This window comes from Cyprinus carpio, chromosome B14 (genome assembly GCF_018340385.1).
Source record: "Cyprinus carpio isolate SPL01 chromosome B14, ASM1834038v1, whole genome shotgun sequence".
NCBI classification, from domain to species: Eukaryota; Metazoa; Chordata; class Actinopteri; order Cypriniformes; family Cyprinidae; genus Cyprinus; species Cyprinus carpio.
The window spans coordinates 13,485,307-13,513,131 of record NC_056610.1 but is presented as its reverse complement, the minus strand read 5'-3'; the positions used below and the strand labels follow the sequence as shown (position 1 = coordinate 13,513,131).

The following is a 27,825-nucleotide window of genomic DNA, read 5'->3' as shown; positions in this document are numbered from 1 at the left end:
GAACATAACAACAGCACAATCGTGAAGAAAATAACATAAGAGTGTGCCTGTCTTTTCAGGTCAATGAAAATGAGGCGTAGTTTCAAGCTCATACAGATCTGCTGTTGTTTACAACAAAGCTTTGCCTTCCTACAAGTCTTGTCAAATATTATTTAAAGAACAAATGAGATTTCCAGTTGAGAACATCACCAAGTGAGAGGGTCACAACCCACAGTTTTCACAATATTGGAGGGTTGAACTTCTGAACTGAAAGTGTCACTTTAACGTTCCAGATATATGAAACCAAGCTGCACAGACAAATTCAAAGCCAAACCAGATAATCATAGGCCCTTTGGCTTGAGGTTGGGTTCCAGTTCCTTTTTCCATAGCAACCACAAACAAAAACATAATGAACTTACATCATCCCAAAATTTGATTTGTTTTTCAGTCACAGCAGGACTGTGGGAAGATCTTTGTTCCTGAGAGCAGAGAGGGAATGGAACAGATGGACATTGGACATTTGTCTTACTTTTCTTTTTTTTTCTGTTTTATTTATTTTTGTACTTTAGCTAACTAGGAGAGCATGATGGTGTGATGTGTGTGTACAGTATATACACATACACACACATATTTTAAATACTGTATATTTTAAGGCTGTCAAAATTAACGTTAATAACGGATTAATGCAAATTCATTTTAACGGGACTAATTTTATTAACGCATGATTAATGCAGAGCACATTTTCTGTTTGGCCCATGGCCTAGCCCGTAGTTGGAGAAATGGAGATGCAGACATAGACAGTGTTGCCAAGTCCACAGTTTTCCCACAGAACTGGGCTACTTTAACACTGTTGCCGTGGGTTGTTATTCATGTCGGCGGGTTGAAGCAACCCCAACAACATGATATTTAGCCCCTGGAATGCAAATTTTACAAGGAGAACCCCTCCAAAAAATGTGTAGTTTACCACACGGAACGCGGTTCTTACTGGTGGACCCCCCTCGAAACGTGATTGGGTAAACATGTCTACCACCTTTGAAACATGTCTATGTTCTTTATGCTCTATGTTTAGGGTGGTTTCATTAATAATAAATGTACATTTTGCATGTTCAGAAGAAGTGAACTGCCCTGAACAGATCAAATGCGCAATTAAGTTGTGATTAATCACAAGTTAAATCATGACAATTATGTGATTAATCGCAATTAAATATTTTAATCGATTCACAGCCCTAATTTATTTATTTATTTTTAAAAAGAAATATAATGACAACATATAACACATATTTTTCCATTTGTTTTTTGTTTTTTTATTAAAAAGTACATTATTTATTGTTTTCCTTGAATTTCTCATCCTCATTTATCTTTGTCTCATTTCCCACAATTCTTATCCATTAATTCCTATTCCCTTTCTGTTTCTCTCCCACTCTTCTCTTTTCCTGCGGCAAATGTGCCTTGAAGCCAAGTCCTTCCTGAGCCAGGCTGACAGATAGACCTAAATATTTAAATGCTGGATGCAGCATACCAGTACACATATGCTTTCAATCTCTCCCTTACAGACACAGACACATTCACACTGTAAACATACTACAAATACTTCACAAAAATAAGGCTGCTTTCACACTAAAGCTTTTGCTGTGGAACTGAGTCCATCTGATATAAGAGTTCAGTTTGTTTAGTTGGTTTGAAAAATTTCTGAACTTGAGCTCAGACCGAAATTCAAACACACACACATAGATACTTGACCATACTTGCGTCCATGTCAGACATAAATTCTGTACATGCTACGAAAAATGAATGTGGATCATGATTTATATTGCAAATTTTAAAAAGGAGCATTTTAAAGGAAAACTCTACAGCATAGAACAACACAAGGGTGAGTAAATAATGACAGAAATAATAGTTCTGGTTGAGCTGTTTTTAAAGAGATATTTTAAACAATGTCCATACAATGAAAGTCAATGGGATCCAAAACAACATTAAACCCCATTGACTTCCACTATATAGACTAAAAAAAAAAGTCATGCAGGTTGTTTACAGGTTCTTTTGGGGTGAACTATTCCTTTACCACTAACTGGACTCAATACACATAGCTGTCTCCAACCTATTGCAAAGTATAGGAAAGAATACATAAGTTTTCTTCCTTCCTTCTCACTTTGTTCTTCTTTTCTCTGTTAACTTCCTTTCTTTCTTTTCCACCCTCATTCTTTTAAGTATATTTGATAACTGCCCATTTAATGTGATCTTTGTCTGACAGGAACTCAATGATAGCATCAGAAATGCCACTACGGAGAATTCTCCAGACGCAGAGGAGAAAACATAGCCACCCAAAGGGCACACAAAGAGAACAAAACAAGCCGAGCCTTAGTGATGGAATATAAAACATCATTTTCTGTGATGAGCCTCAATATTGATTAGCTCTCAAATCACCCTCCCTCCCTAAGTCTTCTCTTCTTGACCTCTGCTTTTTCCTGAATAGATCAGTCTGCCGTGGCCATATTCATATCATAAACAAGTTTCCACCAAGGCTGTCGCACAGCTTGGCGGTTTTTCCCCATTAATCTTTCTTTCTCTCTACTTGGGTTAGGACTATAGGGTTATCATGACAGAAATTAGCCACATGGCATTTAGGTTCAGGTTTCAGATTATTTCAAATCATGTACAATTTTTATTGCTCCAGTCTTCAGTGTCACATGATCTTTCAAAAATCATTCTAATATGCCGATTTTCTGCTCAAAAAACATTTCATATCATTATCAATGCTGAAAAAAAGTTGTGCTGCTTATTTATTTGTGGATAGAAAATAAAAAAAGGAACAGAAAGTTGAAAAAACAGCATTTATTTGAAATATAAATATTTTATAACATTATAAATGTCTTTACTGTCATTTGTTGATCGATTTAATGTTTCCTTTCTGAATAAAAGTATTTAATAAAAAAAAAAACTTTTAAAATGTATTACATAATTTAATATATAGGTCAGATGTTTGATTGCATTTTCTAGAAAGTCAATGAAAAGTAAAAAGGTGTGTCTGTGTAAACACACCTTTTGAATTATATTGTCATTCATTATTTGGTTCATAAACAAATGATCTGTTCTGAAATCTCATAATTTGGAAATAGACTTATGAGGGCAGTAAATGCAAAATAACTGAATTTATTTTCCCCCCAAATATTCTTCTTTAAAAGTACTAAAATAAATTCCCTTATGGGTCACATGACTATTCTCCACAACCCATTAATGCCTTACCAACACCCAAGCCCCTATCCCACAACCCCCCATTTTGCTTTTTAATTACCTGCTGTCTCCTCCAGAGGCCAGACAGACCGTTTCTGAACAGTCTCAACAGTGATCATTCTGTCTCCATCTGTCTGTGGTCTGTTCCTTATCTATTCCATCTTTCTGTTTGTGTATTTTGTGGATGAACGTCTGTGAGTATCTGCTGCATGTCTCTGTATGTTCTGAAATACTTTTTCAGACTTTTAACTCCTTTAGTAAATCACCAACCAATGTGTGGCTGGGAGAAGTCTAAAAACCCTGGCTATCAACTTAACTTTGTCAATCTGTTTGGAAACAAACAATATATATTGATGTCTAAAGCCAGTTTTGTAACATATTTTCATATATAAAATACATCCGCCACAATAACCTAATTTAATGTGTTCAATCTGACTTTGAGACCTATGTGGAGCAAGATATGAAATTTATTAAAAGTAATTTAATTAATTAGCAAGCACATCATGCAGTTAAATTCCAATTCAATGCTTTTATCAACTAAAAACCAATCACAAAAAGAAAATGAGACAGACATGGTTGAAAAAGAGTTGAAGATGATCTGATAAACCATTGCACTCATCCTTTCCAATTGTTTCTCTTCCATGCTGTCTTCTCACACACCATTCAACCCCCTCCACCCTGGTTAAAAGCCCAGAACCTCCATCTGCAGCCGGCTGCGAGAATAGCTCACCACCCGATCCATCAAAAGCTCAAACCTGGCCGAGTGCTCCACTAATACTGTGTGTCTGAGCAAAAGCGAACGAGAGGAGCCACAGTTAGCCAAAATGTGCTTCTGCTTGGGTCCTTGTTTGGCTGTTAATGCCTCATGTTGACATGAATGGCATCAAAGGCCTTGCTGAATGGAAGAGGGCCACTTTCTGGTGAGCTGGGTGTTTTTCTTATGAAAGAACTTCATTGGAAATCTGGTGGCAGGCACACAGGAGCATTAGAATACATAATGTTGCTCTTTTGCCAAGTTGTAAAACATTAAACATGAACCAATGATGTCCTGACAGAGCAAAAATCTTTTTTTTAATCAGTATTTTTGTATTTTGATACTACAAACTATGTAAGAGAAAATATTCATATACACAAGGCATATACACAAGGCACAGATTAATACAGTGATATTGTGATTTTTTTATGGTGGTGTTGTTGTTTCTTTTTGATGGTGTGAGTGTTGTTATTAAGTCTACTGTGTGCATCTCCTCAGATTCCAACAAAACAATGTTGCCCTGGTAACTCAGCATCAACAGGTCATAAGGGCTCTCGCTCACATTAATCATGAACACATCACTTCTCTTACACTCAAGAGAGGCACTTTTACTGCTTTCTCAATTTACATCAATTAAAACAAGCGAATGCAATATAAGTCTTCAGTTTTTTGTCAATACTTTAAACTTGTAAAATAGAAGTTTAATTAATCCATTTCCCTTTATGACTAAACAAATGAATGTAAACAGCCTTGGTTGGATGGAGATTTAATTGTTTAACATCAGCCATCCATTTAATTATGTAGTTTATTGAATATATATTTAATTAACTGAATTTTATTTGTTTACGTACTAATATACACCCTTTAGAGATTAAAAAAAGCACACCTTTTGGAAAAAATACCGTCCCAGTGACAGCTTTTGTACCTTTTTTCTGAGAGTGTATCTAGTAGTTGACAGCTAAAGATTCAGTGTTACTTCGACATGCCTAATTTTATTTGCTGCTGCTCAGTTCAGTTATTCAGCTCAATTTCCACTTTACAATGTATTTAAGTTTACAGTCATGTTACAGAAAACCTATTTCCATTTTGTGCAACCACTTAACACAACTGAATTAAGTTCAAGCATGAATTATTATTTCCTCTAATATAATTGATAGCATATACATTTAGCCTAAACACTCAAACTACAATGTCTAAAAGTAATACAAGTAAATTAAATTCATACAAGAAAAAATATGCTGCTGAAAAGACTATCATGAATTCCCATGCTGGTCAGTCAGCATGGTGTTTCAGGTCATGCTCGTTGACTAAGGAAGCCTTGCTGATTAAGGAACACCAGCACACCAGCATCCCCTGATGGTTTTGTCCTTCTCATCCTGTCATCTTGCCCTTTTTTTCCATTTCTTTTTGTTTCTTTATCTCTCCCAATTGCTCACAATCCCCTTTAGACATATCTAACATTATGAAAGCCCTCATTACCTCTTATTACTGTGATTGTACCAGATATCTCCAACGATATCTCCATTCGGCCATTTAAATCATACAGAGATCATTGACATTTGGTGGGCTTCCTTCCTAATATCCTAGGTTCTGCCACTCCCTCCCCAAGCTGTGATGGACCCTTAAGGCAAAGCAAAAATCTCTAGTTAGCCTTTTCATTTTATCTATCCTTCTGTCATCACGCCACAATTTTAATGAGCAAAAACGACACTCATTTTCCTGTCCTACTCTATCCAGGCTGATGCCATGCTTTTTTTCCTTCCTACTTTCATCTAAGAACAGAATTTTATCTCCACACATGTGGGGGAAAAAGACAGGAAACCTGTGAGGATGCCATGGCTTGTCTCAGAGGATGTGTGTTTGGGGAATACAGAAAGAGCAGGGCTGCAGGTCTCCTTAAGAAAAGCTCCTCAATTTAAGAAGGACTATGTAATTCTTATAAAAACTTCTATCATTATCATTGGCCCCACTCAACTTTTATTTGAGGCCTGCAAATACATAATGTATGATTATTCAATAGAATGCGCACATTTATGCAAGTGTTAAGATAAAGAAAATTACAAAATATATTTTTATATCAAATAAGCCCAGGAGAAATTAAACAGAATATGTGTGAAAATTATAAAACCAAAAACTATCTGAAAATGCAAGAAATGAGCTTTTGTATTACAACACCTAATAATAAATTATATGCAAATAAGAGTAGAAACTTCAACTAAAATGCATGTTTATCACTTACAAGTGTGTTCACTGTTTACAAGAACACGTTAATGAAAGCAACCAGTGTTAGATGCACATTGTCTTTGACTACACTGCACAAGCCCGTCTTATTTGCATTCAGTTTCCACCAAGGTCATGTCTGTAAAGTTAAGCCTCAGCTGCTGCAAAGGACTTCACGAACATCTTTAACAAACCCACAAAAATGCAGGTGCCCTGGGAAATTGCAGCAAGCAGACTGTTTGTATAATGATATGTTTGAGCACAGACTTTTCACATTTCACACTGAAACATGGATGACGGCCCTTATTAGGACTGTCTGGTGTTTCATGCTAATTTATTCAGACACTGAACAGTAAAATCTCACGCTGAGTCCAATGCGACCAGTGTTGCAAAACGAGAAACCAAAACAAAAGCAATAGATGCCATTCGACAGACAGAACAGAACATAGATAGATAGATAGATAGATAGATAGATAGATAGATAGATAGATAGATAGATAGATAGATAGATAGATAGATAGATAGATAGATAGATAGATAGATAGATAGATAGATAGATAGATAGATAGATAGATGATTTACTTATTTATTTGACATAAAGTGTATAGACAGAATTAGGTATGTCAGTTAAGCTTGTACTGTTAACTGCATAACAGCAAAAGCATGAAAACATCAGGTGTTTCATCATTTTAATTTGTATGTTGTCAAATCCTTCATGCCTTGATGTTCGAAGTATATACCAATATCCCTGTCCATAAACAGCAATTCTATTCTGCCCAACAGTACCACAGACAGCTTCACACAGCCCCATAATGCACCATGGGAAGTATCCATAACCGCCTGTCAACTGTATGACAAATGGCTCTGGAAATGAATGAGAGGATCAGCATGCCGATACTGCAGGCAGGGAAGAGTAATTAAAAAGCCTCATTACGTCAAATATTTGATTATGTGCAACTCAGCCTCAAGTTTTGTAATGATGCAGGGATCTCAAGGGAGTCTAGCCGGGAACGAATGAAAGAGAGAGAGAGGACAAAGAGAGAAAATTGAAATAATATTCTCCTGGACATTCAGCATCAGATAATATCATTATTCATGAACTCGTTAACAGGTTTAAATTTAATTTAGAGCTCTGTTGATTGTCAAACACACATATCTAATGAAAATAAGACCTAGCGCTTGATAAATGTGCAGTTTCAGTATGGTTTGGAGAAGTGAGTGCTCTTGATTGGGATGTCTGTGCTCTGCTCCGCTGTACTCACCCCAGCCAGCCTGCCACGCTGTACATATAAATCCTGACAAGGGTGTCAATATGTCAATGCAAATGGCCTGCGTAGCACCTCGCCTGCTGTACTGGGCCCTGCTCCAGCAATAACATGGAGACAAGAGAGACAACCAGTGTGTGTATACTTGTACAACTAGAAACTGTTTACATTTTATATATGCTGCTACAGCTTCTATTAGGTATGTTACCTGTAAAGGCAGTGTGTGTCAGATAGCCCTGTATTAATCTAGATACATCAAATCAAATTGGTTAATGATACTACATGTGGTGTGGTTGTAAAGACGTCAAGAGTGGGAACTCTCCTTCCAGTTGGCAAGGCAACGCCTTTAGTCCTCCTTAATATATTCCTTGCTCTGTCTCAGGTTTCATCAGAGATGAAGGGGCAGGGTGGACATGTCACATGACTGCAGAGTCTGTAATACTTCAGGCTGAAAACACAAGCCTTTTGCCCACAGGCTTCACAATGAACAGAACAGGTAATGAGATAATGACGCATCTCGAGGTAATGACGGACTGATAAATCATTCTCAGATTGTTTAGCATTCACACTGTGTACAATTTTTGATTCAATTTTGAAAAATCTTTTATATATGAAGAGTTTATTTGCATAAACAGATTTTAAAAATGTTCAAAAACCATGTTTTTTATTATGTTATCATTTTCTTATTGTGTTAGTTAGCTGGGGGGGGGGTTACCTAAAATAAAATAAAACTGACCCAAAATAACCCAAATGCAGTTTGAGATTAATTGGAATGCACAATGAAAAAACATGATTTCTCAAAATTTTAAAAAACAGAGTTATCTGTTTTTGCAAACGAACTCTTCATATACTGTGTGTGTGTGTGTGTGTGTGTGTGTGTGTGTGTGTGTGTGTGTGTGTGTGTGTGTATATATATATCCATCCTGTATGTGTATGTATGTGTATATGTAAGAGATGGTGTTACACAATAATGAAGTTATTTCAAAACCAGTTTATCACTGTTACGAGATGTTATTTTTGTACATCATGAACTTCTATCTTGAGAACATTATAAGACTGTAAAATCTGATTATTTACTAATACTGCATGAATATTCTTCAAAAAATTCTGTTTCACAGCAAAAATAACAACACACTAGGGCTGGGGGACTAATCGAAATCGTAATAAAATCACGATTTGAGTGTGAGCGATTTCTAATTCACTTTATAGCATGATTTTCCGCGGCCCCAACCTCCCGCAGTATGCTATCCAATCCAATCAGAATGCAGCGCACCTAAGTGGAGCACCAGAACAGAACAGACTGGGCACATGCCTAACTCCAGGTTCACACACTCTGTCTGTAATGCGTATTTTTTTCGAGCCCATGTTAATGGATCAGAACGTTCACACTGCACGCAGTAAAAGATGTGAACAGAAAAGGTTATTAATCGAAAGGTGCGAAAAGAATGAATATCTAGCGCATGAGCATAAAGAGAGTTGTGAGTGAGTGAGTGAGAGGAGACATGTTTTAAGTGTGCGCACTCTCTCCGGGCGAGAGCAGCGTGTATCTGAGCATGCGTGTCTGGTTTTGTGACAAAGCAAAGGAAATCTGCGTTCGAGCAGAGAGATTCGCGCTCGCGCATTATTTTAATGTGCTTTCGCGTTACAATAACGCGCTCTCACTGCTGCTTCTGAACCGCATATACATACTGTATACGCACTGCAGACGGAGTACGTGTGAACCTGTATAATATATAACAAATATATTTCAACACCTAAGGCACCGCTACAATGATCTCTATGACCAATGCATGGCAAAAAAAAAAAAGCCCTGGACACGGATTTTATTTTATTTATTTATTTTTTTGCCATATGTCTAGACATTTTGTTTGACATCTTTACGTAGTGATTATTTTGAATTATGTCTGTTCTAGAGGCATGTTACAACTTTTTGATAAAGTTCTCAATGGTTTTCTTTTGGAAATATGTTTCCAATTTATACTGAATGCATTTATGACTGTAAAGCATGTCTGTGTGTGTCAAAATCGTGATTAAAAGCGAAATCGCAAAATCGATCAAAAAAAAGGTGATAGGTTTTTTTTGTCCATATCGCACAGCCCTACAACACACACATTTGAAGCCTAGTAAATAATGACTAAACGTTCATTTTTGAGTGTATTACTCCTTCAAGGAAGTCAACACAAGTCTTCTTAACTGCAAAAAAGCAAGATTTTTGCCAACCAGAGTCACCAGACACACCATACTGATCAACAAACTTTATCCAGTAGTTTTGCTGGTGAATAGCATGATTAAGCTAGCACTACCCAGCAAAAACATAGAATCAACATAGAAATTCATGCTGCACAGTGAGAAAAATGTGCAAAATCAGCTTGCCCTAGTGACAGCCTTTAAGACACCTTTGTACCTTGTCTACTCATATAGAGTGCATATTAGTAAGGTGCTAATAAACTCCCTTTAAGGGTTAATGAAGTCAGGTAAGGGTTAACCACTAAGATACACCACCCCAAGTCCCCAACAGATCAAAATGAATCATTATGATTTTATTAATTGTTCTCTGAGACATCAAATTGTGAAATAATTATATATATATATATATATATATATATATATATATATATATATATATATATATATATATATATATATTTATATATATATATATATATATATATTTGTAATTATGAACATGCAATGCAGAAAATTTGCAATTATGAACTGTGCCAGTGTGTATGGTGTATGTGTGCATGCCTGGGTTTCATTTTTTTATGCCTCTCTCCAGCGTACAGCAGAAAAAGCTGAGTGCAGCACTTTAATTCACCGCTGTTAAGAGGAATTTAGATAGCACATCAAACAGTTAAATGGTAAAGAATAACTGTCATCCTTCCATTCAAATCATAATTAGGCATAAACGTTACAGACTGTTATAAACGATAAGCTCTGATTGAAATTAAATGGCTCATTTTCAGAGAACGAGAGGCTGAGCTTTCCAGTATTCACTATCGACTGTCCATTGATTAGTCGCATGCTGGCAGTTTATAAGGGAAATGCTGATGCTTGTTGCACTGATTCTGCTCTATATTAATGTTGATGAAGCAAAATCACTGTAATAAATCAACCAGAGTCAACTTACCACTGACTCCAACCTGATAAGATCCCATGGGGCTGATTTCTGCCCCACACTCACACAAACACACACCACACACACACTCTTCATGCACCTGGTCTACCTACTTTTTACACTGCTTCCTAAACAGATTTGTTGGAACAAACGATCAAAGCAATTTTCTATATTAATCTTTTTAATCCAACCTACCCACAACTACTGTCCAAACTCTTCACTAGTGATTATGCTGTGAGGTGAAGGGCAGCAGACGTTAATAATAAGGACAATAATATAATTAAATGTTTGCGATTTAAATGTAACACAATTTTTTGGGATATAACATCAATGGAGAAAGATGTTGTTTGCATGCAGATGGTGTAATTGCCACATCTACCAGCAGGGGATAACAGGGCCACATTAAACCAGCTGAACCTTGACCCTTAGGTTAGGACACAGTACTTCAGTGCATTGCCACGCAGGGCCAACTAGTCAAACCAACAGAGCCACCTCATCCCACATCCCACAAGTTTGGCCTGGATGCCAAAAGAAAATTGCATGTTTACATGTTGAATATCCACACATACAGTCCAGCACTCAGAATACAGAATGACTGAAGTTATAAGAGTTTCAATGAGCCAGACCCCAAAAAAGTTATCAAGAGGGTTTGTTTGCAATTTAAGGCAGTGAGGCAGTGAACAAGCTTGAGATGTAAGCATAAAATACTTTTTTCATAGTTGTTGTTTAAAATACTCAACGTTCTTCACAATGTTTTCTTTTGTGCTCCATAGAAGAAAGACTTCTGGAATGACATGAGGGTGGTTAAATGATGACAGAATGTTAATTTTAGGTCGAACTGCCCCTCTATAGAATGGCTTTCTGGTGGAAGACATGCACAATTTACTTGCTCTGTCTGGAAATTGCTAGAGCAAACTGATAAGATGCGTTTAAAAGGTAGAAAGCAAAAAATACTTTTGATGGATCTAACCAGAGTGATTGATGTGATTTATGTGGGCTATATTGCTAATATCATGCAGTGTGATAGAAAACTAATTACATCCTGTGGGTGTAAATTAGCACTTGAACTTTTTTTAGTAGTCTTAAAATCTCTAGACACAACACAAGACTATTATTGGTACACAGACATTGTGCATATATATGCTAGCCTACATGATTAAAAAAGGAGAACAGTCAATGTTAACTATATTAAACAGTTTTAACCAAGCTAGTGGATTTCAGTCATAACCTGTGCAAATGACATGGCACACTAAGCTAAAATACATGACTGCGATAATACTGGTCATTTCACCAGTAAACCAGTACATTGCTCGGTAATTCAATAGGATTTTCAGATCTCTCAATATTATTTATGTGGCTCCAGCGAGAGGCAGACACAATTTGTGCCCATCTGTGGTTTGCCGCTCACTGAAGAGGCCATACTTATGTGATTTATCTTACAAAATAACACAGTAGTGAGGTATTACTTCAGATGGAGAAAAAAGGTAATGGCGTTTTATCTAGAAGGAGAATACCAGAGTTCTCCACTGTACCGAATTACCGTGACAAAAGACTCCAGCAGGCGGCCTCAGTTTTCAACAATATTTGAGTTTTGAAATTGAATTATCTCTGTTAGTGTCAAAAACAGACAAGTGCTTTGATAACAGGCATGTTATCAATCATTTCACTAAGGGTGATGGTACTCCAAGTGCCATTTCTCTAAGATAAACAATTTTAAGGTCTGATTTCTGCATTTAGAGTGTTGGGTGGGGGCGTTGTTGTTCAATTGAGAGGGATTGTCACTTTGCCCATTATTCCCATAGATATGGATGCCCTGCCTCTAACAGAGGCCCGCTGATGGTAATGTGCTGCATCTGAAACACTGAATTACCGCGATACATCAAAGCTGCAGCTGCGAAGAGGAAAAAGTGTCAAAACAGTGAACACAAGCCTGGTCATTTCTCATAGTTAACCTCCTTAACTAGATTACCCCTCACCACTTCTACCGCAGCCCTCGCACACCATCTTCAGATTCTACCTCCAAAACAGGGTCAAATACAACCACGACCTTGATGTTGAGGCTCTGCAGCAGCAGATACTACAGCCCCAAATATCCCGGAGTGCACGGAACGTGCTATCGGATGCAATACTGTGAGTTTTTGTCTCTGGAAATGTGACCACATCAATGAAAGTTCAAAAGCAAAGGGGGTTGGCAGCTTGCAATTAATGTATATTGACTTTCTTCTCAACCTTGAGTTTACTGTTTGCACTTATGTCAAACACTCCAATCAGCTGTCCTGAGTATTGGCTATCACGAGGTTGATATGGCCAGACCCATAGGTCTTTCTTTAGGGCATCAATTAAGGCAAGGTGCAGTGATGCTCATGTCATTTTAGACGGCCAGGTTTGATTGGAAACTGATGAGAAACCCTGCAGGCTGAACTCAACACCTGATGATGGAGCGCTCTGTTATTTTGGACGCGAGCCTGAGAACAGATTGTCAGCCAAATAAATGACATCTTAATGTGAGCATCAGTGCTTTTGGCAAATGAAGACTTCAATTTTCGAGCTCATCTTGGCTTATGATGCTGAGACCTGCATTGTGTTCTAAACATATCTTTTTGGTGATTCCAGTGCTCTGATGCTTTTGCTATAACAGAGCGTATATTCACCACCGTTAAAAATTTGGGGTCAGATAGATTTTTTGAAAGAATTAATATTGTATTGTATTGCTTGTATTCAGCAAGCATACATTTAATTGATAAAAAATTACAGTTATGATATTTATACTGTAACAAAAATAAAATCAAGTAAAAAATATATATATTAAATAAATGCTGTTCTTCTAAATTTTCTATTAATCAAAGAATCCTAAAAAAATGCATCACATTTCAACAAAAACATGAAGCAACACAACAAGAAATGTGTATTCTATTTATTTATTTATTTACTTACTTTTTGGTAGTGTAGATGCTTGTTCAGTTTCAGGCAGCCTTGTCCCTTATGATTTTTATTTAACTAAAACATTAATATAATATAAATAGTATCAACTGAAATATGAGACAGCAAAGAATATAATGAAAAATTAAGGATTAAAATCACTGAATAATTACAGAATACATATCTTTTTTTTCAGTCAAGCTGAAATTTTGTCAAATTATGCAAAATATGTGAAAATATACACAAAATAGTTACTATGAAAGTAGCCTAAGCAAGAAAAAAATTTCCAATTCTATTCCAAAAATACATAATTTGAGATGTGGTAGAAATGACGCTACTGTATGTGGTAGGAATAAACTAGTACGAGCGTAAAAATTTATTTAAGATACTGTTCTCAGGGTCAAAAGTGATCATTGTGAAGAAACACTAATAATAAATGGTCTGTAATTTTCCCACACAAGAAGGTAATATTCCAGCAGCAACAGCTTGTGACTCAGCTGGATTTTTGACCTCTTTGCAGATGAACTGTGTTCCAAGTTTCTCTGATCACTCCCATTCCAGCATGGTGAGTTCTAAATACAGCCTGAGATCCGCAAAAACTCAGAGTCTAAACAGCATTCCCATGACAAGACATCTGAGCATGTTTTAAAACAGCTCAAATGAATGCTGGCCAAGCAAAACAGAAGACCCACAATTTGCAGGGTGCTCTGGCTCAATGGTTAAGTGCTTTATTTGGAGGATAACAGATCATTTTTGCAGTCTTCCTTATAGAATATAGCTTTATGTGGAGCTTTGATCTTATTATGCTTATTAGGACAGTAGTGCTGTAAATCTATCTGTTAAATGCCGCTTACAAGCTGTGCATATGCCATCCGCCTCACCCCAGGCACAAATTACACAGTGTCTCTATGAATCCAACACCTCCTCACCCTATCAAATTCATTTAAAACAGACTGTGCTGTAACAATTTAAGAAACTTATTTCTGGCAAATATGCGTTTCTTCCTATTGGCGGCACATTAGAGCCTCAGATGGCCAGAGGAACTCAGCGAGTCTTAGGGCGGGGATGGATAGACGCACTCACGGAATGACTTGAGACAGCATCAGTCATCTGATGTTACAGCCTACAGCTAGAGCCCCAGAGCAGGGGGGAGGTGGGGTTACCAGAGGGGAGAGTGAGCGAGGAAGAGGCAGAAAATATAATATTGAGGAGCTTTTCCTTGGGAATCGAGGTGAATGCAGGCAAAGTCCCGTCACACATGAGGAAAAAGACAATCAGAGGGGCCATGTTACATCCCATTTCTATAAAAGACACAAGTCTCCACGAAACATTCAATCCTGCTCCACACATGGGGAACAAAGTAGCATGTCTTTATAGCACCTGTGTGATATTAGCTTGGAGAAGATAGGTCAAAATCATGCTTTTAGTCCTTAAAGGGACAGTTCAAAAATGAACATTCTGTCATCATTTATTCACCCTCACAAACCTGTATGACTTTGTTTCTTTTCTTCTGTGGAAGATATTATGAAGAATGTTTCAGCTGTTTTTGTCCATATCACATGGCAGCAAGATAATGACAGTATTTTCATTTTTATCTTATTAAACTACCCCTTTAATAAGAATTAAAGTAACAGTCATTATTATTACTGCCTTAGCATCTCCAAATAAAATAAATGCTCATAAATTCAATACTCTTTCTCACATGCAAAATGAGTTCTTTACATTTTCATTTAATTTTTTTTTTTATCATTAAGGTACTATTATGTATTAGATTTTAGTAATAGTTTGAATTAGTGTTTATTTTCATATATTTATAGTTTTTTATTTTAATTTTTAAAAAGTTAATAAGTCATTTTTATTAGTTTTTGATTTTAAAATATGTCTAGAATTTTATTTCAGTTTTACTTACAGTTATTTTAGTACATCAAGTTAAACTAAATGAAAATGAGAAACGCTCCTTTGGCAACTAAAATAAAATAAGTTAATTTATTTTTATATTTTATTTCAAGTAATAGATTTTTTTAGTTTTAGTTAACTAGATGAACACAATGCAGTTATTTGTGCTTGCAATGTCTTTGGGAAGGTTTTATGATTCAGAATGGTGCTCATGAGCGCCCCCTATGCAACTGCTAAAGCAGACTGTTATCTGACAGTCCATGTGGCATTACCTCACCAAAGTGTAGAGTTGGAGGCATAAACTGGAAAGATATTTGGGAGGCCCTATCATCACTGTGCCCTTGAACAAGGCACTTAACCTTGAATTGCTCCTGGGTGGCTGGGCCTGTGTTGAAGCTTTTTTATGTGCATCCTACTTCTATCTCAAGAAGCAAACAAAACACAGTGGTAAAGGAGAATGCATGCAAGAGTGATGTACAAGGAATGAATAACTGGATTACAGACAAGTGAAGCCATCTTTTTAGCAGAGAGATTGTGAAAAAATAGCACAGGAACATGAGAGACAACAGATCTCACCACAGCAGGAACCCATGGAGTAAGATTCTTCACTCGCTGTGGAAGAGGAACATAAAGCAGCAAGCATGATGATTAGCACGTAACCAGTGCAAAAGAGCATGGAAGATACACATATTGTTAAAAAGTCATGTTTTAATGTGGAGGGGTTTTGTTTTTATTGAAGAAAATCCAATAACCCTGCTGAAACAGGCAGCATATGCTGTGATTTACATGCTGGTCCCTATAGCAGACTTTTAACTAGCTTATTCAACAATACTTCCTACAGCGATTAACTTCACTATTAAGAACCAAGCCACTCCATTATGTTATTTAACAGCATGTGAATACTGGTCCATCAGCTAGACCAAGCTTTAGCTACTGTAGTTAACAACTGTCATTTCAATGAATAGGAATGCTAATTGATAGATTTCTCCAGGTTTCACAGACTTCTTTGAGCTAAACCAGCACCAAACCAGTACTAACTTTATAAACTAGCTTTGATCACCATGCAAATTCATGCTAATCTAAGGTGGTCTTTGCAGCAGTGATGTGCTTTCATTATACTAGAATTATTGCCTTGAAAAACTCCTGGAGCTTGGAGACTCATGGGACGATCTGAACTGGAAATGAACTAAGGCATCAGAAATTGCTTGAGTAAGATTAAACCAATCTCTAATGCTTCTGTAAACAATTGTTTGATGCACAGCATGTTACGGGAATTGTGACTAGAAAAATATTTTGGTGGGATACTTTTACTTCAGTACTTCAATATTCAGCAGTTTGCCATAGATAGATAGATAGATTTTTTGGTTGGTTGGTTGGTTGGTTGGTTGGTAGATAGATAGATAGATAGATTCAGTACTTCAATATTCAGTAGATAGATAGATTACCACATTTAAACTGGCTGATTTTACTGTGCATTAATAAGAGAGTCAAGTGTAAATCAGTCATAGCCAAAAAATTAAAACCCATCAGTCATGATCCTAACCAAAACAACACTGTTTTTACTGCATCAATAACAAAAACAAATGAAACACATCAGCATCTGGAAGCCTGGAGGTGTTAATGCGTACAAAACAGTGTGATATCGTCCTGTTTTGCTGCTTATGAAACTGCACCAACTCCACCTCCCAACAGATAAATGAAGGGAGTGAAAAGGAGACTCTCAGGAGCTCCAGGTCAACAAGCTGCTAAATGTTCAGCGCTGAGCATCAAGGCCCATGGATATTGGGTGAGACACACTGGTCATTCTTTCTGGACCAGAAAGGGCTAAATCAGGTCAAACACCTCAAAACATGTAATTTTGATACCTTTTGGGTTTTTTATCGTGTCAGTAACACAGTGTTTCTGACACCTTTGTGATCTTCGTGATTCTCCAAATTGTTAATCTTCAGTTTATGACGAAAAGCAGCTTTAATTTGGTAAACTAGCACAGGCTCAATAACAACAACCATTTACAACTTTATGACAATTATACTGTTAGAGCAACAGCACTCTTGCTTGTGTGATGTTGCTTTATAATATAATGAAACAATATAAAACTCCCATTATAGACTCTAAAGCAGAAGCTGAGCACTTGAGCACTTGGGCAATTGTTATCTTTAGTATCCAAAGCACTGCAACATCACTTTCTGTCATTTCTGTTCTTGTCATTCCAGGGATTTCAATTGTATGTCTGTGTTCTGATAAAGAATATATTTGTAAATACATTTTACTAGGGTTGCCCTCGACTAAAGATTTCTCTGGATGACTAGTAGTTGTCCATGTTAGGCGTTAGTCGACTTATCGCACGTTTATTAGTAAACCATTTAAATCATGCTAATGAGCCTCTAATTGCCTACATAGCCTAATAAGCGCTCAAGCGCATGCATAAATCTTGCCACAGCGCACCGGAAGAAGTAATGATGATGAATGTGTCAGGGAAAAACAGTAAGATTAAACTGCATTAACATTTTAATAATCTATTGATAAACTAGTGTTTTCGGCTTAATAGATGAATTTGGCAACACTGACTCATCATCTCCACAATAGTGGATGCACCTGCATGCAAGTTTCATACGGATTACATAATCTGAGAATATTTGTTTTTATCAGATTTGAATTGTTTCATTTGTAGACATTTCACTTATACATATATTTTTCATGTATGTAAGACAAATATACGTGGAGTTTCGCGCTCAAGTTCACAGAGGCAGAGACGGCAGAAAGCACATCCTGTTTGCTTTCATTATTTTAGTTTTTTTTTTAGTATTTTAGAAAAGTACAATGTTTTGTTGTTATTTACTCTTATCTGAATGACCAAAATGACAGTATTTTAAGAGCAAGTGACCACACCGCTAATATTTAGCTTGCACACTCAGCACAAACACTTGAATAGCATATATTTTTCTAGGTTAATGCGACCACGTAAAGTTGCTACTACTTACATATTTCAGATGATAAGCCATATTTGAGGTTGATGAATGATAGGTGAGAGTTTGGATGAAGGCAACTGTATTAACACAAAATCCGGCCCTTAACAATCTGTCCTTCATGGACTGCGTGACCTTACCTCTTCCTGTGGATTTTTTTTTTCTGCGGCTAAGCGGCTAATAAAATTTTGGTCAACCAAGCCTCTTCTCGTCAACTAAAGGTTAGTTGACTATTAGGGGGCAGCCCTACATTTTACATACAGTATTACCATGAATACATTTGTGCATTTGGCAGATGCTTTCTTCATGTTCCTGGGGAATCCACAACCTTGCCGTTGCTAATGTCAAAGAAATACAGATAGAAATCTTCTGCTATTAAAATTTCACCTATATAATGTCTTTGCTCTTGTGGAATTTCCTCATGTAGTAGCAAAGGGAAATCCCTTATCTTTTTTATGCGTTCAGTGCACAAACTGTGAAATGGCTGCTGAATTGCAGTCGGTAGGAACTGGTAATTGCAGGTTATGAGAAACATTCCTGCCCTCGTGCTGAGCCGCTGACTGGTTGATAAAAGCCTCTTGATTGAGTAATTGTGCGTTTGAGAGCCACATTGCAGGGCGGAGTCTGTAATCATAGTGTAATCTCTTGTTCGTTCATACCCAGCACCAGCCAATTCACACAAATTCGAACAAAAGGGGTCAATAACAGCTGCTCAGCAGAAAATTGATATAATGATTATACTCAGAAGTAAATGGCACTTGAGCTCTGCTAAGTCAGCTCACCATCACTGTTATATCCATGGAGACACCAGTGCTTTCTGCTCAAGAAATGAAGCCTTTCGGCCTACAGTGTTTTTTCAGACTTAACCACCTGTGTCATTACCGGATCATCAACTCCTAAAATGACCAACCGACTCTGCTGAGTGGTTAAAAGTGTTATTTAATGAATCAGTGGCACTTATGGGACTTGAAATGGTTTAAGCCTGGAGCAGCCCCCCCCCCCCCCCCCCCCCCCCCAGACTACAGGAATGAGATTAGCTAGGTGAGATCAAGTAATGCTTCAGAACTTCAAGCCAACCGCAAGTAAAAGTGAAGCAAGTGAAACAGATGTTCCACAACATGTAAGGCGAATGGAGTGCTAATGTTCCTTGTGGGACTCTATGCTCTATTCATCACCTCATCAAAATTAGACACGCTGCTGTACTTGTGTTGGAAGTGTTAAGAAAAAAATTAGCTCTTCCAACAGGTCCTAAAGTATCTAAGGGAGCAATAGTGGTAACTGCATGTGACAAATGTCAATAACCATATCTAAAGGGGAGTTCACACTGCCAACAAATGAACTGAAAGTCCTTTAATTTTGAATAAAAGTGTTGTTGTTAGAGAGACAGACAGACTGACAGACAGATAGAAACATTCAGGTCATGTAATTTAAGCAGTTTCCCCTATTAGTGGCGATACTGTCGCTCTGTGAGTAAAGTCAAACATGATTTAATCTAGTGAACAGCTTTGCCTTTTGGTGCTGATGCTGCTGTCAACTAATGCCAGCAATGCACACTATGATGATGGGCAGAGGGTCTGATTGATGGTATGAGACCGTTGCTGGATGCAGATTCGCCCCAAGAGATGAGAAGAGGCAAGAGTATAATTGCGTCGGCCAGTGAAGTGTGTGAAAGGATTAGGCCTTGGCCACTCTTCAGCACACCCATATAAAAGACTGTCCCCCCTGGGAAGAAGAACGCTGGCCTGCTTGTGTACTGAAACCAGCGTGCCGACAGCACCATTTGTCTTCGATACGCCTTTCCTCCCCTGCCTGTTTGCTTTCTTAGCCTTGGCCTTGTCTTTCACCAACCATGGCGTGTCCTTTCCGATCCTGCTCAGCTGCTCAACACTGTCTCTGTCTTCATTAGTCTAGCCATATTACAAGCGCAAACTTCCTTCAGGATGTGTGGTGGTGTCTTTCTCCTGTCTGTTTCCTATCCTGTTACACTATCCTGTGAAAGTTTAGCTGTTCATTTAGTTGCGGTTAAAAGATGCCAACTGGCTCACCATCAAGACTATGGACAAAAAAGAGAGTAGTGAATACTAAACAAATAGTCCTGCCAAAAATGAAATCTCTGTCATTATTTACTCACCCTTATGTCTTTCCAAACCCGTATATATATATATATATATATATATATATATATATATATATATATATATATATATATATATATATATATATATATATATATATATATTGGAAAAGATATATATATATACTAGTGGACAGGCTTAATTTTTCTAACTAGTAAAAACAGTAAAGACTTTTCCCTTGAGTCTCTGTAAGTGCTAGTGTAACCTGCAACATCAGGCCATGCCCCACAATAAAACAGATGTATGCACAGTCAACATTTTGCTATTATTATGGGATCTCTTGGCCTTGGTCATTTTATTGCAAAACAGAACATGTACAAATAGGCCTCTCAGCTCGTAAGATTCTTGTCATGTCTAAAACTAAGCCCTTAAAATCAAACTGTAGTACACAATACATGTAGGCTACAATCTCAGAAATACACAACTGAAAACCTTTAAAAAACTTTAGCAATTAAAACTATAACATCCCAAAAGACAGATGTCTGCATAAACATTGTACTGTATTTTGTGTCAATAAACACCTGTTGATAAACCATACAAATAAATTTCAGTTCTGCCTAACTGAAACTAATCAGACCCTCTGATTATCACGGATACATCCCACCTCTGACACTTATAAACCATATACCTCTGATTTGTGGAAAAAGATGGTTTCGGAAAAAACATAATACCACATAAGCCTACGTGACCTCTCTCTCGATGAGCAGATGTTTTGGATCTTTTGATTTTCTCTGACAGTTCCAGTTATTCTGAAGGAATGGAACAATGAGTTTCCACCTGTTCCTTGAACAACAATTGGTTACTGCCACAATGTCTATCTACCTACTTCCATCTGGCTGCTTTCCCATCTCATTAAAAACCATTATACAGAGCCTATAGCCTACCGTAACTTTTTTTTTGGTTTTTTTCTCTTTTTTTTTGCCACTACAAAAACAGAAAAACAAGCTTCTGTATACATGTAAATCAACGTGAAACTTCAGATTAAAAATGCTTAAAATCCGACTCCCTTGATTTGTCTCTCGGAATATACTGGACTATGCAAAATACACTCAAAATACACTGCAATTAGCATGGCCACTCTTCATTTTGCAACGTTATCACGTTTACAAATGCTCTTCTCTACAAACAAATCTCTGTAATATCAAGAGCCGTGAAGCTAAGGCTGCATTTTTTTCTCTCTGCTGAGGAGTATCGCCCTCAGAGGAAATGGAGTTACAGAGGCTGTTCTATATGCAAGATGCCCACGGCTGTAGCCCTGGATGACCCTGAGTGTTTGAAGCTGAAGGACAGCATGGAGACTGGGTTTAATCCTGTGGGCACTATGCCCACTGGAGCGTGCATACACAAACACACACAAACTGACACAAGTGTGGACATACCTGTGCACAAGCACACAAATAAACACACACACAGTATATACAGAAATGCCTGTAAGCTCTTCATATAGGGCATACATACAAGTTATTATATAAAGAGCAATGAAATGCTACAGGCTACTACATGCAAATTAAACATAAACTACAGACACATACCAACAACAGAAACATACCAACTGGTATACTAGGTTTTTTATCCAATATCCATTATATATAAATATATCACATAATGTAATGTATATATATATATATATATATATAAAATATTTTAATTATATTACCTGAAAATACATTACCTTTGGATTTCAAGTATACATAATGTAATGTATATATATATATATATATATATATAATATTTTAATTATATTACCTGAAAATACATTACCTTTGGATTTCAAGTATACACTCAATAGAATGTAGTGCATTTTTTTTTTCACAAGGGCTATGATGTGTCTATGAGACCAACAGAGTAGACAGTACAGCCCTCACTGGAACTGTACTTAATGTCTGCATCATTTATTTGACCTCTTAGTTTAACCTGTTTATGAAGTTTTCTTGCTCTATTTATTTTCTTACTCTCGTTCTTGTTGTATGGATCTCATGATCTCTGACAGACTTTCTGAACTTCTCACCTGGGCCCATTTACAATTATAGTTTTATTTGAGTAAAGAAAAAAAAACTTCCAGTAATTAACAAGAGACCTCTGCTCCAATCCTCACATCTGTCGCTGCCATAAACACAGATCTCAGTACACACAAGAAGTCACAAAGCACACTCTACCGCTCAGCTATTTATTTGCCTTTCAGCTTGTATTAGGAATATCCCTGGATACTCACAAAATCTATGACACCTGCATGTACTAAGAGAACATTTCAATATTTTAAATGATGAGACAGATAGTTTTAGGTAGCTCCATGGATCATGAAATACTGTAAAAGGTACATTACAAAATATAGGGTACACCTTAAAGGACCTTAGCAGGACCCTCATTACAGGGTCACGTCCCTTATAGGAATAGTTCACAGCAGGACCCTCATTACAGGGTCACGTCCCTTATAGGAGTATTTAATATTTATTTAGATCTGATCTGATTTGATCTGTGCATATTTCTCTCCTGATTTAGATAAGGTCTTGATGGATTTGTTTGTTACAAATATGCAGCTTTTCACTACTCAAAACATTATTTAATAGACTGTGGATTCCTTGTGGATTATTGTGATGTTTAATCAGCAGTTTGGACTCTCATTCTCATGGCACCCATTCACTGCAGAAGATCCACTGGTTCTGATGAACTGATCTACATGTCAAATTTAAAGGTGCTGTGTGTAAGATTTTGACTCTACTAAAGCACAAAAATACCATAATATGTTTGCAGATATTTAAGAAACATGCCAAGAAACATACTTGTTTATCTGAAAAACATTGCTACAGTCAGTTATTCTCCTTTGAAAATGTGCGTTCCGGGCCGGAATGTCTGTGTTTGTTTTAGTTTGTGAAACCCGCCCACTGCCAGTTTACCCAAATGTATTTCGGCACTCCGGGTTGCCAGTTGGCGGAAAACACAGCATATTTAATTTGGTTCATCGTCAAGTGCGCTCGTTCCTGTTTGTGTAGTCAATATGGCAACCTGTGTGGGTGTCAAGTCTAAGGAGGAGGGGCCGGGTGAAAAAACCATCTCCAATGTTTTGAATTTGGACTGCGATATCTAGTTCAACCACTCGGTGTCAATCCTACATACAGCACCTTTAATAAGGGTGAGTAAATATTTAACAAATTTTAATTCTTGGGTGAACTATTCCTTTAACGTTGAATCTAGTATGTATTCCTATACATAAGGTAAACAATTTAGAAGCAATTTAAAATACCTATGTACGTGATAACCCAGATAAAACACCCAGTTTGCTTGCTGATTGAATATAGGAAGGATTAAAGGAGGACGTGACGTGTGGTGACCCATACTCGGAAGTAGTGCTCTGAATTTAACCCATCCAAGTGCACACACGCAGTGAGTAGTGAACAAACACACACACCATGAACACACAACTGAAGCAGTGGGCAGCCATTTTTGCTGCGGCGCCCGGGGAGCAGTTGGGGGTTCGATGTCTTGCTCAAGGGTCTCACCTCATTCAGAGTATTGAAGGTGGAGAGAGCGCTGGTCATTCACTCCCCCCACCGACAATCCCTGCCGGTACCGAGACTCGAAACCGCAACCTTTGGGTTACGAGTACGACTCTCTAACCATTAGACCATGAATGCTCGTAAAAAACTCTTTTTCATTAAAGTTTGATCTCAATGATATAATATTGATTATATTAGTGAAGGGTTTGTGTGAATTAAGCGAACATACTGGACACCACACAACATGAAGGCCAATGTGGCCACTTACCAGGCCGTCGCAGTTACTAATAGCTACGGAGGCTCCCTGTATGTCCGTAATGTCTCCAACATACATGCAATCACTTTTCAAAGGCTCTGAGTGCATGCCGTCGGATTCCTGCCACTCCATCTTGGCTCCGGGAGCCACCAGGCGCGTGTTGCGATGCAGACGCAGGTGAAACTCCCGGCCGAAGACGGTGACATTGTAGTAGAGTCGCTCTTGCGTGCCTCCTCCGGACTCATGGTGGGCGTGGTCGGCCGATGCCGCCTCTCTTCTCCAGCGCCTACGGAACTGCCCATCTGCTGGACCAACCGATACCGCATGGGACAGGAAGCGGCCTTCTGCATCAGAAAGAATGGGCTTCACCAGTCCATAGTCCCCCAGAACGTGCTGCAGGGAATCTGCATTGAGTTACACACAAAGATAGTCAGTCAGACAGCACACATTGGTTGTAGTTGGTTGCAGTAATGAATGTCACAAGGCTGCATGGCGCCTTTCATGTGATGGTTTGCAGAAACAATGTTTCTTCTGATTAAATTTAAATTTAGATGTGTTTATGTTGACACTTAAAACACACATTCCTTTCCATGCATCAAGTAAATGCACATGAGAAGCAATGGGTCAGACAGGTCTGGGTGAAGAAACACATTAACACTTGTTTGACACCATCATTTTCAGATTTAACAACGCCTGTTTGTGCACAGAATGTGTGAGACTGTATGAAAAGCATGTTGTTCTGTGTCTGTAATAGTACATCTGCCTGCCTCCCATCACAAAATACCAAGATAAAACAAATGTATCATTCACAATATGCCTTATTGTTTTCAATGACAGCCAGATGCATTATAGACGTATTTACAATATTGAAATATATCAAGAAGAATCACAACTGCAAACTCGCGTAGGGGAAAAAACAAAGTAACTGACTTAAATGATCTCAGAAGAAGATCACTCATCCTAACTAAGTGTCACAAAACCTAGTGAGCAGCCTACCCAGGCAGCATTTTAGGCATCACAGTCACATTCAGAGTCAGACTGCACTCATCCAAACATGCCTTCGATGCCCAAAAATGTTCCATCCATTCCTATAAATGTTGCATGCACCCTTAATGCCCAAAATATTCCACTTACCCTTTGTTTCAACAAACATTCTGCACACACCTATGTTACCCAAAAGAGCCACATGCACCTGTAATACTTAATAATATTTTATGCACCTGATGCACAAAAAATCTCCACTCATCTATGATTCCCAAAAATGCTGCACACACCTATGATGCCTAAAAATGAAGCTCAAAAAGCTACCTTTCCTTATGATGCTCATGTTGCACACACCCATGATACCAAATAATACTTCATGGTGATACATAAAAATGCTGCACACACCTCTGATGCCCAAATATGCCACAATGCACCTGATGCACAAAAATTCTGCACACCTATGATGCCCAGAAATGATGCTTGAAAATGTTTCACTTACTCAAAATTCTCAAAAATTTTGCATACACCTATGATAGCCAATAATACTATATGCAACTGATGCACAAAAATGCTGCACACACCTATGATGCTCAAAAAGCCTCCACTCACCAAAGATGCCCACATTTATGATGCCTAATAATTATTCTCAAATGCTTCAATTATCTATGACCATCAAAAATGTTGCAAACACCTATGATGCCTAACAATGCTGTCTAAGTAGACAACTCGCTATGTTTTGAGACACGGCCAATATGTCAGTTCAAAGTGATGCTGAGCTTTGCATGTGCACCTCTGAAGAGAGCACTTACTCCTGCATATTACAAGCTCTAATTTGCAAATAGCCATTACAAGTCACCAACAAACCTAAAGTTGTCTCACAAACAAGTAACCTTGAAATCTCTTCCAAAATCAAAAGTTCAGTTTCAGAGCTTTAGTTTTTATTTATTTTATTTTGTTTTGTTTCTTTATGCAAAACACACGTTTTGTTTAAATGTTCTCAAAGGAGGAGAACAGAACGGGGACATTTTTTATTATTTTTATTTAAAATCAATATCCTGCAATACTTCCGCTCTCAGACAGATCAATATTGCCAGAGCGTCCGTCAAAGATCGCAAACGCGAAGCGAAAAAAAAAACACCCAAAACATTTCCACTACACCAGAGCTGCGCTGAGAATTATTATTATTAGAATTAATTTCAGCAGCATGTGAAACAAACACACTTCACAACAAACAGTAATGACACAGCGCACGAGAATGCCACGGCTGTTTATGTTTCCTAAAGCTGCAGAGAATAATCGAAAAGATCAGAAATAGCCCGTGCCACAAGTTTCTCTCACACAGGGATGGGGACAGTGCGCAAACATCCAGGTCTGATGCGCACTGGGGTGGTACCGGGCAGGACATCTTGCGATGGGATGGAAGTGTAAATAGGTAAAGGCAGCCGCACGTACCTATGCTACTGGAGATATAAAGGCCGTTCGTCTGCAGAAAGATCGGCAGTGTGATTAGGATAGCAAATCCGGCCGCGAAATCCATGGCAGCTCCGAACTGCGCAGGTGAGAGAGACGGACTTTGGGATCCAGCGTGTTAAAGTTCCCTGCGCGACCAGCAACCGCCACGCCAGCAACAGCCGCCCGCAACTTACTGCAAAGTGCACTAGGAGAGAGCGCGTCTCTCTCTCTCTCTCTCTCTCTCTCTCTCTCTCTCTCTCTCTCTCTCATTCTCTTCTCTTTTTTTTTTTATATACACACACACACACACACACACACACACCCCTCTCCCTCCTCACCGAGTCTTATAGGTTTCTGTCAACACCTGAATGCGTGCACAGACGCGTGCGCACGAGCGCTCCACAGTGCTGAGAGACAGAGGGATGCGAAATCATTTCACACAGCGCGGAAATATTAATATTGATATTTCGCATTCTTCCGCATGTAAATCCAGTTTTAAGGACTTCAAACTACACGTTTGATTGAATGCTGAATTTTTAAAATGCCGCTGCTTGCCGTCTAAAACTTTTACAAATGAAATGCTGCTTGTGTGAGGTTATTCTTCAAGACCTGCTCAAACTTTTTGCAGGGCTTCATCACATTCAGTCACAGCGTCATCATCTGAGCAACAGCGCCCCCTTGAACATACACACAGACTGTCACTTATTCAATGTGCACAGGTAGGCTTAAGTAACACAACATTATAAATATCATATTTTATTATGAGCCTCTATCAAACTTTTGAGATGCCCACAATAAGCCAACTATCTTTTATTGCAAAGGGTGATGGGTTATTTGCCTACCAGGTAAAGATATATGAGAAATAAAAAATAATTAAATAAAGTATTAGTATACAAAAAGTAAATTAACTATTAAAAGCCATAGCATTGAATAATTAACTGACATTAAAATAATATGTTCTGTATGCACGATATGTAAAACATTACATTCTTGAAAAAAAAAGACATTTCAGTGTATCAGAATGCTTGAGAGGCCCTATAAGGGATACAATCATTTAAATAAATTAATAAATGCATATAGGCAAGCCAACAAACAAATAAGACATTCATTCATTCAATGTAAACTTTTAAATACCTTATTTCAATATCACTGTAAA

The 27,825-nt window shown here is 37.8% G+C and overlaps 1 protein-coding gene across 3 annotated transcripts in view; it reads right to left on the bottom strand.

Moving 5' to 3' along the window:
- The window catches only part of LOC109102812 (A disintegrin and metalloproteinase with thrombospondin motifs 2-like), a 123,573-nt gene extending 96,644 nt beyond the window's left edge, over positions 1-26,929 (bottom strand). For all 3 annotated transcript variants that reach the window (XM_042738159.1, XM_042738161.1, XM_042738160.1), the window contains exons 1-2: positions 26,670-26,929; positions 24,246-24,637 (exon numbers count right to left, since the gene is read on the bottom strand). In XM_042738159.1, the coding sequence (XP_042594093.1) occupies positions 24,246-24,637; positions 26,670-26,754 (477 nt within the window). In that variant the 5' untranslated portion in view covers positions 26,755-26,929. The remainder of the gene's footprint in view (positions 1-24,245; positions 24,638-26,669) is intronic.
- Positions 26,930-27,825: the final 896 nt, after the last annotated feature.